The sequence below is a fragment of the Kryptolebias marmoratus genome, linkage group LG17, assembly GCF_001649575.2.
Source record: "Kryptolebias marmoratus isolate JLee-2015 linkage group LG17, ASM164957v2, whole genome shotgun sequence".
In the NCBI taxonomy this organism is placed as follows: Eukaryota; Metazoa; Chordata; class Actinopteri; order Cyprinodontiformes; family Rivulidae; genus Kryptolebias; species Kryptolebias marmoratus.
The window spans coordinates 15,868,060-15,880,400 of NC_051446.1; the positions used below are offsets into that span (position 1 = coordinate 15,868,060).

The 12,341-nt window shown below is 38.9% G+C and overlaps 1 protein-coding gene across 1 annotated transcript; it reads left to right on the forward strand.

Annotated features, from left to right (window-relative positions):
• The first annotated feature begins 911 nt into the window (after positions 1-911).
• Positions 912-12,050, forward strand: rundc3ab (RUN domain containing 3Ab). The gene is made up of 11 exons (XM_017434254.3): positions 912-3,445; positions 5,544-5,659; positions 6,945-7,072; positions 7,165-7,250; positions 7,330-7,419; positions 7,596-7,676; positions 7,845-8,010; positions 8,844-9,001; positions 9,186-9,305; positions 11,011-11,093; positions 11,222-12,050. The coding sequence occupies exons 1-11, from the start codon at positions 3,339-3,341 to the stop codon at positions 11,353-11,355; spliced, it is 1,269 nt and encodes a 422-aa protein (XP_017289743.1). The 5' UTR covers positions 912-3,338; the 3' UTR covers positions 11,356-12,050.
• The last annotated feature ends 291 nt before the right edge of the window (positions 12,051-12,341 follow it).

Consider the following 12,341-nt stretch of genomic DNA (forward strand, 5'->3'; position numbering starts at 1 on the left):
TGGAGGGAGTTGCATTGTGGGAATTAGGGGAGGTAGTCTGCCCTCTGTTGCAAAGATGAAAACGCTGCAGTTTCCATATTCTGCTGCTTCTATCAAAAGCAAAATTAAGACGTCAGTAAATCTGTTTCCTGTGTGTGTTTGTAAAGGTTTACATTCACCCGGAGCTCTCCTAGCTAAGCAAGATGGAACTGGGTTATCTTTAAGGCAAAAAGTTAAAAATTAGACTTTACTTTTATGATTCTGAGAAAAAAAAATCTATTCTTTCGTTTATTCTTTTTAGGAGGCACAAAGGGAGAATCACAATCAAATATTTGGGGATCCTCCTAAATTTAAAATGAGATTTAATGGTATTCAAAGCTTTGACTTGTAGTCATCAAGAGAAAAGGCAGAGTGACGCAAATCTGAAAGCTTTCTTACGCCTCCAATTTCAAATTGTTAATAAATGTAAATAATTGATGCTCGCCAAGCAGCAGGAGATTGCATTAGGGTGATAAAATGATGGGGATAGTTTTGAACTGTTGAAGTCCTCAGTTTGGAGCAATAGAAGGGCAAAGATCAAAAGTAACACTAGTTTTCAACACTTTTACATGTCCATTAATTTTGTGTTACTTTAACGTAAATATCATGATATTCCTGCCAGACGTGCTATGGCTAGCTGCTGCTGCTGCTGTTATATTTGTGCTCACAAATAACCACAGAATTCTATGTAAGCAATAGTGTAATGCAAATCTGACAACTACTTAAAAGTTTATAAAATAGAGTTTATAAGACGACAGCAATCCACTTTGGTTCTGGCCCGGCTCTGACTAGTCATTAGTCAGAACTAAACTATTTCTTCAAACTGAGGTTGCTCCAAGAGCTATCTACAACAGGTAAGATATTATTTGTGCACAATCGTTCTCCAGAACCTACTTCAAGACAGCTTTAGGCTGAACACCAGAAGACTAATTGCTCAGATCTAATATTTCTTTCTTACTGCAATAATCTAAATTTAAAGGTTTTTCAAAAATAGGATGTGTTCAAAAGCATAACAGACAAAGACACATGCATGAGAGGCTCCTCTTCCATCAGGACAACAACAATTAGAAGCCTCTCGAGCCTTAGCGCAGGCTTGGCGGCAACCTGCTGTCAGCTCATTAGAGAGAAAAGGGCTGGGGGAACAAAGTGCATCCATGAGTATTATTATCAGACACCGAGCCTCACATCCGAACGTTTCGTCTGGTTCCCTGAGAAGGAAGAAGATGAAGGCAAGGTGAGTAAAGACGATGCTGGGAAGAGGAAATGAATCAGGATGATGACTGTGGGGGAGGTAATGTCATCATCCCCTTTGTACTGTAAACACGTTTTCAGACAAACAACCTGTAAACAACTGCAAATCAGTGTTTAATGAACGGATGTGCTAGTAGCTGCTTCATCTATTAAAGCTTTCAAAAACAGACTGAATATATGGTCAGAAGTGAAAAAACATTAAGACAGTGAAACAATATGTGCTCTTATTTCTTATTCTTTGTAATTAAATGTATGTTTTACAAAATTTCTAATAGTTATTACATGCAAAAAGGCAAAGACTTACTAAAGTACTACAAAATGACTTATTAAATCATAGCAGAAATATAAATATAAAAGAAACATAAAACAATCAACAAAACAAGAAGGAACCAAGCTGGATAAACAATTAAAACACGACAAAGAGTTGTCCAATCAAGACCTTAAACAGATACAAGATTCATACAATAAAGAACATAATGATCACCATAAGGCAATAAACAGATAAAGATCGAGAATTAGATGCAGATTCAAAACTAAACAAACCCAAAATGACCAATTCACGACAATAAATTGCAAAGAAAGAATATCTTTGCTCAAGTTCCAACGAGCTATGTGCCTTTTACACATCTGCATCCCTGAGCCTGATGTTTTCTAATGTGTCCCAGCTGTCACAGTGAGGTGTTGATGAACCCAAATGCAGAATCGCTGGAGGCAATTTATGAATGCATATGAAATACATACCTCAGTAACATTAAACTCATAGAGTTTCTTAAAGGAATGCATTTTGTCTGCCAGTTTGCATACCGGATCTTTAGACGAAGATCATCTTAGTATTCAGATATTCTCGTCAAACCTTGACAATAACATTCGGTGCAATCTCACGCAACACTGTGAGATCTCACACAATCCGTTAGAGGTAGGAGTATGTACTGTAAGTGTCTGTCAGCTACCACCACACCAGAATTTAACTCAAGACCTGTAAAATTCACTGAGCTGTGGCCATTTTTGTGCAGCTAAGGTTGATTAGCTGTACCGGCCATCTTGAACTGACTCCAAAAGTTATCAGTTGCGGATGTTCATGAGATATTTTGCTAATTATAATCTTTTGTTTAGGTGTGAACTCTTGTTGATTTACATAGTTGTTACCTCCCTGCTGCATGTTTACACATTTAACTTTAAAAAGATCATGCACCATCATGACTGTGTGCAGGAGAGTAGAAGAGACTCCGTACTGCACAGACTCTGGTTCCAAAAATACAACATGGCAGCTTTGTAAACGGATCCTGCAGGGTTCACTTCCAAACAATGAGAAATGTGAGACATTTGGTCTAATTTTATAATACATGTCAATGGGTGTGTTGGGTAGGGTTAGAGGTGCTGATTACTAATGGAAGACATGTGGTATGGAGTTGGAAACAGGCACGACAGTCTCAGATCATAATTATTGAAAAAAAAAGATTTAAACTGAACTGGGTTTTCAGATGTAATACGTCAAATTATTTATACCTGCCTTTCCCTAAGACATAACAGTTTAGAACAACCATAACTTATAAATTAAAGAAGAAGAAGTCACATTTGAAAAGGCATAATGAATAGGATTAATTTCTTAACAGTTTTCACCGAATGGGAAAGCTGCAGTAGGCTATAGCTGATTTAAACATATCTAAAAATCAAAGATGATTGACTAATTCAAACTTTTCCTGGCATCAAAGTAGGATAATTACAATGATAAGTCTGCACTAAGTGTGTTCAGCTCTTTTATTTCGGTCTAATGATGCCAGAGATGATGGCCGGTGACGTCACTGTGACGTCACGAGGCAGGTGGGGAGATCGCGAGAGGGCAGAGCTGCCTCTCAGTCCTCTGGATGTGAGATAAAAACAAATAAGCAGCGCTCTGAGTCCGTGTTTTGAACGCTTTCTTTCCCCCCTTCGCCAACGCGACGTGGAGCCGCAGCCGCCGGTCTGCGGCTCTGATGCGGGCCCGCAGCATCCTCCTCTCCCGCATCCAGGAGTGAAAGTGGAGGGCCGACAGGGAGGGGTCCTTTCATCCCAGGGCCGTCTCCTCCCGGATGGAGCCCGGCTATGTGCAGGCGGCGATGGCAACGGGAGATGGAGCCAAAAAGGTGTCGGCCCGGAACGTGGCGGTGGAGAGAAAAAACCTCCTCACCGTCTGCAGGTCAGTGGTTAATACTCAGTCTGAGATGCTGTTGAAGCTAGTAGGCTGCAGTAGACGCTTTAAAAATGCTCACAGAAATCGTTTCTTATTTAGATTTAGGCTTTTCTGTCAGCAAATTGTAACATCTGACATCCAGGTTCGTTTTATGAACGAAGTGCGCATGTGCGAAGCCTGCTCTACAACCTGCCGTTTTATTTGTTTGATGTCTGCCTCGGATCTAGCTGCGTGAGTTACGTCACTTCAGCTTCTGAGCGCTGATGGCGTGGTTGCCATGGCGACAGCCTCCCCGGAGCAAGGACTGAATGGTACCCCAGGGACTGAGGGCAGGGAGGCGCTGCCAGGCCTGAACGACAAGAAAAAAGTCCTGACTGGACCACCTTTACATGGCAGTTAAAAATAATGAGTCTCATACATATGATAGTCCAAGATGTCACCCTCAGAGTATGTGTTACGAATGACTCTCAGCTACTACCACATCAAATTTTACCTCATTATCTGTACAGTTATAGTCTTCAAGTTTTGGCTAATGTTGATCAGTCGTGGCAGCCATTTTGAATTTTATTGGCTCCAAAAGCTAATCAGTTGCATACTACACCCAGTGATTATTTCCTGAAAGTTTCATTAAAATTCATACAGTAGTTCATGACATATTTTGCTAACAGACATGAGCAAAAACGTTATTTCCTGCCTTTGACGTTTGCTTTGCTTATTGTGGGAAAACTTAACTTAAGTTACGTCTTTTCCCAACAAATCAGCCTTTTCTCCCAATTCTAAAAGGAAAAATACTAATAAACCTGAAGGCATAGCTCAGATCTTTTAAAGTGTGGTTCCAGGTTAGGAATAGTTAACATCTTACCTGTTGTGGATAGCGCTATACAGTTTAATTCTGACTAAATGAACAAGCTCCTGCGATACTCGGTGGAAGACAAACGTGGATTGTGCTCATTTGGAGGAAAGTCAGCCAGTCAACCTAAAAAGAGACATTGTTGCTTCAGAACAATGACAAGTAAAATCTGCTTGCCTTGCGTTAATATAAGCTTCGTCACGCTGACTTGGACAGATTCTCATCCATCCGCCCATTTTCTTTACCATCTTCTCCATTCCGGGTCACATGGAGCTGGTGTCTACCTCCAGCAGTCACTGTGCGAGAGGCAGGGGACACCCTGGACAGGTCACGAGTCCATTGCAGGGCCACATGGAGACAAACGAGACAAACAACCATTTACACTCACACTCACACCTAGGGACAATTTTAAGAGTTACCAGTGAACCTAACATGCATGTTTTTGGTCTGTGGGAGGAAACCCATGTGTGCACAGGGAGAACATGCAAACTCCACCCAGAAAGGCCCCAGGCCGGGATGCGATCTTGCATGCTAAAAACATAAAAATGCTAATAAAATCTTCATCTGCTGGAGGCTGACAGGATCCCCACACTCTAGCATGTGACCTGGTCACAAAACAGACCTGCTGAATTATTTAGTGTTCAAGAAAAGACTGAGGTGTGGTTATTTCTAGAAAAAAAACAAAAAATAATGTTTGAAATGAAATGCATTTAGTTCACAGTAATGGGTTTAAATGGTTCACGTATTTGTTTTATAACAAGAAAGCATCGCGGTCGTCATTAAAAATAAAGAAATGAAGTGAAACTGTGTTTTAACAGCCTAAAACATGAGGCAGCCTGGCTGTAAATGTTCTCTGAAGGCTCCACAGATGCCTCAGAAAGGCATCTTTACAGCTGGGAATGCATCCCATCACAGCAGAGTCATAAACGCTCTCCCATAAATTAAGGCGTTAGAGCTTCCTGAAAGCTGAATGTTTTTCTCACAGCAAACTGATGACATCAGACCTGAAGTAAAGACATGAGAGAGAACGAGCCTGCGGGAAATGGAAGCCGTGACACAGCTACGACCATGATGGATCGCAGAGGGGAATTATATAAATATACTTTATGGAACATCAGCAAAACACATTTGTTATGTTTATGTTCACCCATGGGCATGAGGAAGTTAATATTACCCGAGGAAAATTAAAATGTTTTGCTAATTGTTTGATTTCAAAGGCTTTCTGCGTGAACTTTGACCTTGCTTCCTTCGCAGGTTTTCGGTTAAGACCCTGTTAGAGAAATACACCGCCGAGCCCATCGACGACTCGGCCGAAGAGTTCATCAACTTCGCAGCAGTCCTCGAACACATCCTCAGCCACCGGTTTAAAGGTATGGAACGTAACTACGGAAACATCGCTAAAAGACGTGCAGGATGTTGGTGCTTGAAGTCCTGAAAAATCCTTGAATTGTAATGGCACGTTGTGTTTTCTGGGTCTGCAAAGGGCTTTAAAGGCTTGAAAGTGTAATGGTGTTGCTTTTGCAGTAAATGGCGAAAGGTTTAAAGGTTTAAACTAATAAAGATAACTGGATGTTTCATAGCCCCTGTCATATAATCTGTATTCATGTTGTATAAAAAAGCTCAAGAAACTGAAATAATCAGTCCTCAAACACTACTGCACTTATTTCTCTTTTATTTGATCAGAGAATTCATAGGAATTTAAGTAATTTGTCAAAAGACTGTTTTACTTTAGCACAGACGGTTTTTTGATGAGCTGAAGCTTTGACACTTTTGTAGTTGCCTTGAATTTCTCAACTTTTTAACATAACATAATTTAATGTGACATAATGATATAAGTTTTGTTCTTTAAAGCAAAGAACATCGAAATTTAGCAATAAAAAAGTGAAATTATCATCTTGTTTTATTGTTTAATAAAATGTTAGCTATCACCTCAAAAAGTTGCTAGAAAAGTTTCAAAATTCACTTTGAAAATGTTTGAAAAGGTCCAAAACCCTGAATATCTAAGAATACAAAAATATAACTGCAAAAATTAGCATTTTCCTCAAGCATGCAGTGATAATGCTGAGGGCTGAAACGATGAAGCTTTTTTAAAGAAGCTGAAACTGAACTGTTAAAGGACAAAAGCTAAAATTAGGAATACAAAACTAAAAGCTGAAAGTAGCAAAATAATCGGTATGAGCTAAAAGTAGCTAAAAGCTAAATTTAGCCAAACAGAAGGTAAAGGCTAAATGATGAGAATAGTAGCTAAAGCTACCAAAACAGCAGCTAAAAGTATGATTTATGATGAAGTAGATTTCAGAGCACAGGACTTTGAAGAGATTTCAATGTGTTTTAATGAGAAGAAAATGTAAATAAAGTCAAATATTTTAAAAAAGTATAAGAGTTACAAAAACCAAACATCATAGCCACAATGTGCAGAATAAGCTAAAGGTTTTAATAAATAAATGGTTAAAATAGCTGATAGTTTGCTGAAGTAGTTACCCAAAAATTGTACAAAAAAATCTATAAGCAGGAAAACAACTGTGTAAATAGTGACTCAGCCTTTTTCACTCATTTCTGTTTTGTTTCTGTAAATGACCCAGAGTTCCTTGTTCACTGAAATAAGTGTACTTCACACAACAAATTTATAATATTTATTTTCCTTTGTTCCCAAAGGTTCTGGTAGCTGGTTTGACGGTCATAGGAGTTACTGGGACTATGTCCGTCTGGCCTGTGCAAAAGTCCCCAACAGCTGCATCAGCAGCATTGAGAGCATGGAAAACATCAACACATCAAAAGCAAAGGCAAGAAGATAATTATAAGAGTTATCATAGAAACATTAAGGATACCTTATATAATGTGTAATGTGTTTTAATATTTCCTCTGGTTTCTTCAGGGTCGAGCCTGGATGAGAGTAGCCCTCATGGAGAAGAGGCTATCTGAGTACATCGCCACAGCTCTAAGGGACAGCAGGACAACCAGGTGAGGAAAAGCCCGTCCCAGCCATCCAGTCAGCAGCAGCACTCAGCCCTAACAGGGAGTATTTCCCTCTTGTCTTCAGGAGGTTTTATGCAGAAGGAGCCATCATGTTGAGAGAAGAGGCCACTGTGCTAACAGGGATGCTTTTAGGACTTGGAGCCATAGACTTCAGGTGGGGAGTCTTTACCTTTTTATTCTCTGATTGATTATTTTAACCTTCCTGAAGCCCTCAAAAGATAAAGAGAGAGAGAGTTAGAGAAGCCCTTGTAATTTTGGGTTAATTTGACCCAAAGGCCACAGAAGGGTTAAATGTGTATTTTAAGGTCTTATTTTTGATTTGTTTTATAGTTTCTGCCTAAAAGGGGAGGCCCTGGATGGGAAGTCTTCAGCAGTGATCGACTACACCCCTTACTTGAAATTTACACAAAGGTACTTTGAAAATAAATAGACATAAAATTGATGAACATTATTTTTATCTTTCATTCTGCTACTGAGTCTTTAAACCTTGCAATCTCAGCGGTGCATTTTTTGATCCAGGGAGTGCGTTTCTTCTTTGAAAGTCAGGAAGATAACGCGGCTGTGCATTTTTTTTTTCAGCTACGACTACCTGAGCGATGACGACGATCGTCGGAGCGTCGACAGCAGCACGAGTGACGACAGCGTCCCTGAACACCCGTACGTCCCCCTGGTCACCGACGAGGAGAGCTGGAGCACAAAGTGCCGCAAGATGGAGCAGAGGTTCAAGATCGTCAATGCTCAGAAGGTCCTCGGGGCTGTTATATTCAGAAGAAAAACTAAGAGAACTATCAGTGACAGTAATGTTTTGTTTAGTTTAAATGTTTAAATGTAAAAAGAAAAAAAAACACAAAAGAAATTGCATTATCAGTGAAACTGCAGTGTGAATTCTGAAATCTGAAAGGTAAATATAGCAAAATTATAGTTAAAAGTACCAAAACACAAACTGAAAGTAGCAAACTGCTAGTTAAAACGATCAAAATACTAGTCAAAAGTAGCAAAATGTAATCTAAATGCTAAACTAGCAAAGTGTAAGCTAAAAGATAAAAATGGGAAAAAGCTAGATATCTGGGTTATTTTCTTTTAATGACTACTTTGATATAGTAATTTATTTTTATTTTTTAATGTTCCCTCACTGAGGCCTGTTTTGTTCTTAATTTTTAATATTTTTTATTTTTTAAGAAAGACAACACATTTTATTGATACTTGAAAAGCTAAAGTGTTGTAACTAAAATTAGCAGAACATTGCATATAGCTAAAATTAGCATAGGTAGAATTAGCATTAGCAACAGTAGTATTACCAGTAGTAAAAACTGCATTAGAAGTAATAACATTATAAGTAGTAGTGTTAGCGGACGTACATTTCAGAATGTTTTCGAAAAATTAGAAGAGATGTCATTGCATTGTGATAGTTTTTTTTATGAGGTGAAATATTCTAAAAAGTATCACCGCTACAAAAACAAACAAAAAATCATATACGAATGGTTAGATGCCAAAAAACATGGAAAAAAATATAGAAAAACAATACTGTGACTGCTGAATCAGCACTCGCATAAATAAGTGTGTGTTTTCTGTTGCCAGGGTTACCTGGAGGAGCTCGTGCGCCTGCGAGAATCCCAGCTGAAGAACGTGGAGACGGAGAACAAGAAGCTGAAGGCCCGGCTGGAGGAGGCGCAGAGTCAGAGCCAGCAGGAGAAATCAGAGCTGGAAGCTGTCATCCTGGAGCTTCAGGAGCAGATGTGAGTGCTTTAGATCAGGTACATGTTTCTCAGTGCGGAACAACAAAACCTTAGTTTGTCTCTACAGATCACATACCATTATTAGAAGAGTAGTTTTCTTTGCTGAAGCTGAATCTTTTTTTGGTGTTTGTGGCTGTGCTGATTAAATCAAAACAGAAATGCTGATTCCTTTAATTTACTTTAGGACGAGTTTGATTCCTTGTGATTCCAACCATCTGGCCAAAAACCTATCCATCCCTCTCATCAACCAGTGGTCGACACTCGAGCCGTACGGCAGCCAAGACGACATGAAGCTGTTCCGCAGGTTTGACTCACACTTTCTCACTGAAGCCAACAGGAATTATTTATTGTCGTTTTATAGTAAAAAAAATCACTATTTGTGCTTTGATCTCTATCCAGATTCACATCATTTAAGCTCAACTCGTCTTGAACTAAACATATTTGTTCTCCTCTGAATAAAAGCGTCTCCTCTCAAAAGTAATTAGATATCTTTGAAGGTATTTATGAAAGTTTAATTTTACAGTTTTGTTTTACATGTTTTCCTCATTCTTTTCATTCTTCTCATGCCTTAAGCAATCACGCTGAAAAACACTCTGGCTGTGGGAAAGTTCTTCCTCTGTTTAGGAAGGCTCAGATTATGGCTCAAATAAAACAGCTGAGATTACTGAAGCCACTAAATCTGGGTTAGGAACTCTGCAGCACTTTATTAAAACCTGGAAGCTTAGTGTCGAGCCAGAAGAAATAATTTTAAAAAACTAAACAGTTGGTTAATTTAAAACATAAAATCAACAGTAATAATTATCACCCGCCTCTAAATGCAAACAGGCTCGTGTCTGTGTGTGTTTCTGTCTGTCTTTTAGCAAAATATCTTACAAACCATAGTGCAAATTTTAATAAAACTCAAAAAAAGAATCACTGAATTTGCAACTACAACTGATTAACTTTCGGAGTCAACACAATTCAAGAGAGCCGCCTCAGCCAACTGATTTATGAGAATACAAAAATGGTTACAATGTCAATTTTACGGCTGTTTTGCTAAATTTGTTATAGTAGTAGCTGAGAGTAGTTCACAACACAAACTCAAAGGGCTACACATTGTGCAACATGATTGCATTAACTGTTTACATCAGGCCTGCTTGTCTGTTAGCAAAATACCTCATGACCCACTGGGTGGATTTTAATGAATCGCTCAGAAAGTGATCATTTGGTGTCAACTTGATTCAAAACATACATCATTTTTACATCATTTTAGACTAAGATCGTAATAAGTTGAGAAATAAGAGATGTAGTTAAACTTTCAAATTAACTTTATACACAGTCTCGTGTGATGCTGCGATATTTCACAGGATCTCCCATTATCTGTTTGGGCTTGGAGTATGTGGTCTTGTGAACGCCTCTCAGACACTACCACATTAAATTTTCGTCAAATATCTGTAAAATTCATTAAGATGTATCCAGCTTTGCGTTCTCTAATTGGCCATCTTATAAAAGGCTGACAGCAAAATCTGTCGTAGATGTACAGTCAATATAAACGTTCTGAGTTTCATTGAAATTTCTCCAGTGGTTCGTGAGACATTTTACAAACAGACAGACAAACAAATACACACAGATGCTGGCAAAAGCATTATTGGTCTGTCTTTTGCTTCAGCGATGGGCAATATAAAAAGAGTTTGCAACTTTTCTGTGGTCAGCCTGTTTAAGTCTCCAAGGAGCTCATTTTTACTCAAACCACAGCTGCTGCTCTGTGAGTTAATTTAATTTCCATGTGAAATTACGTGAAGCTGTCTTGAAATTGAAGCAGAAAACAAAACATAAAAGATGATTCATTATAATAATAATAAAACATGAAATTCGGTATCAGGAAGGCCAGTTTTAGGGGACGATTTTAATTGAAAATTGCAAAAATGACTGATAAGTGGAGCTTTTAATTATTTTTCCAGGCTTTTTTTTTCAGGCCTGCGGACACCCTGCTATTTGTCTTCCTCACTTGTCCTCTTGTTGACCTGCAGGAGGAGTTTCCCGAGCACAGAGCTGCTGTCGGTGGAAGATTCAGGCTCCCAAAGGAAACAGAATGGAGGGGCCTGGTGCACAGGTGACACTTCAAACACACTGACTAGACTTTACTGTTCATATTTACAACAACAACAACATAAAGGAGATTATTAATTAAAAGTTTCGGGGTTTGACACTCCCTTTGGTCTTCTTTCACACCTTGCACAGAAAAGGACTACATGGTGGGACTGTGTGGGTCCTTGGCTTCCCTCCCGAGCTGCAAATCTCTGGCTAGTCTCAAATCCAGTGAGTGCCTGGTGAACATCAGCACAGAAAACAGCCCTGCACTCTCTCCCAGCTAGGGGGCGCCAAAGAATCACTGCCAACAGAGACAATTCCAAAACAAAGACAAAATGACTGCTCTGGAAACGCAGAGACATGCACTATCTCAATATACATCTTTATGAAAAGCACCCCCATCCCTCCATCTTGAACTTTTCAGCAAAGATGCAGGATTAGCTGCTGTACTGCCTCATTTGTTGTGTTTCAGTCTCTCTGTACATCACAAGGCTTCGTTTTATGCAGATAAGGTCCTGTAATACTGACAGTCTTCGCTGTGCGTCCCTGTCCTTTGTGTCTGTGTCCTCGCAGTCTGCTCCCATTCTGCCTGTTGCTTACAAGAGTTTTACCTTAGTAAAGTAAACTATTACTAGAGAGAAAAAAAAGCAAGATGAAGCTTGTTTATGGGGAGAAAAATAATCTTAGAAGAGGAGTATTTACAAATGAACACAAACAGCATTTTATTATTAGAAGATATGACAGTTTAGGCTTTATTCAGTTATATTAAAGCGATAGATCTTTGGAAGTTGGGTTTTGTGGAGAAGTTATGAACAATTATTAGCATTTATTATCATGACCTCAGTTCGGAGAAACATAGATTAATTCTGATTGCAGCTAAGTGGATCGCTGTCATCTTAAAACAACTCCAATCTCAAAAACTTCATTTTGGTTCATGAATATTTTATAAACCTTTACAAAGAAACAATCCACTTTAGTCTTGGCCCTACTTGGATTAGCTGTTAGCTTGTTAATCCAGTTAAAATGAAAGGCCTAGCATTCCTCGAAGGAATGCATGTCACCCGCCACCATTCATGCAAGAGTTTTAAGCTAATATCATCTTATGTTGAAAAATGACAGAGTTGGAGCCATTTGGTCAAACCATTAAAATAATGCTGTGAGATCTCACGCTCAAAGTATGTTTTGTGAATGACTCTCAGCTACTACCACATCAAATTTTAGCATTGCAGCTGCAAAATGAATTGAATTACAGCTACTGTTTTGTTTTATA

Bases quoted from the DNA above. Each gene is read 5' to 3' on its own strand.
- rundc3ab (XM_017434254.3), top strand. From the start codon at position 3,339: ATGGAGCCCGGCTATGTGCAGGCGGCGATGGCAACGGGAGATGGAGCC. The intron at 7,420-7,595 runs GTGGGGAGTCTT...TTTGTTTTATAG, and splicing joins CTTGGAGCCATAGACTTCAG to TTTCTGCCTAAAAGGGGAGG. The intron at 7,677-7,844 runs GTACTTTGAAAA...TTTTTTTTTCAG, and splicing joins TACTTGAAATTTACACAAAG to CTACGACTACCTGAGCGATG.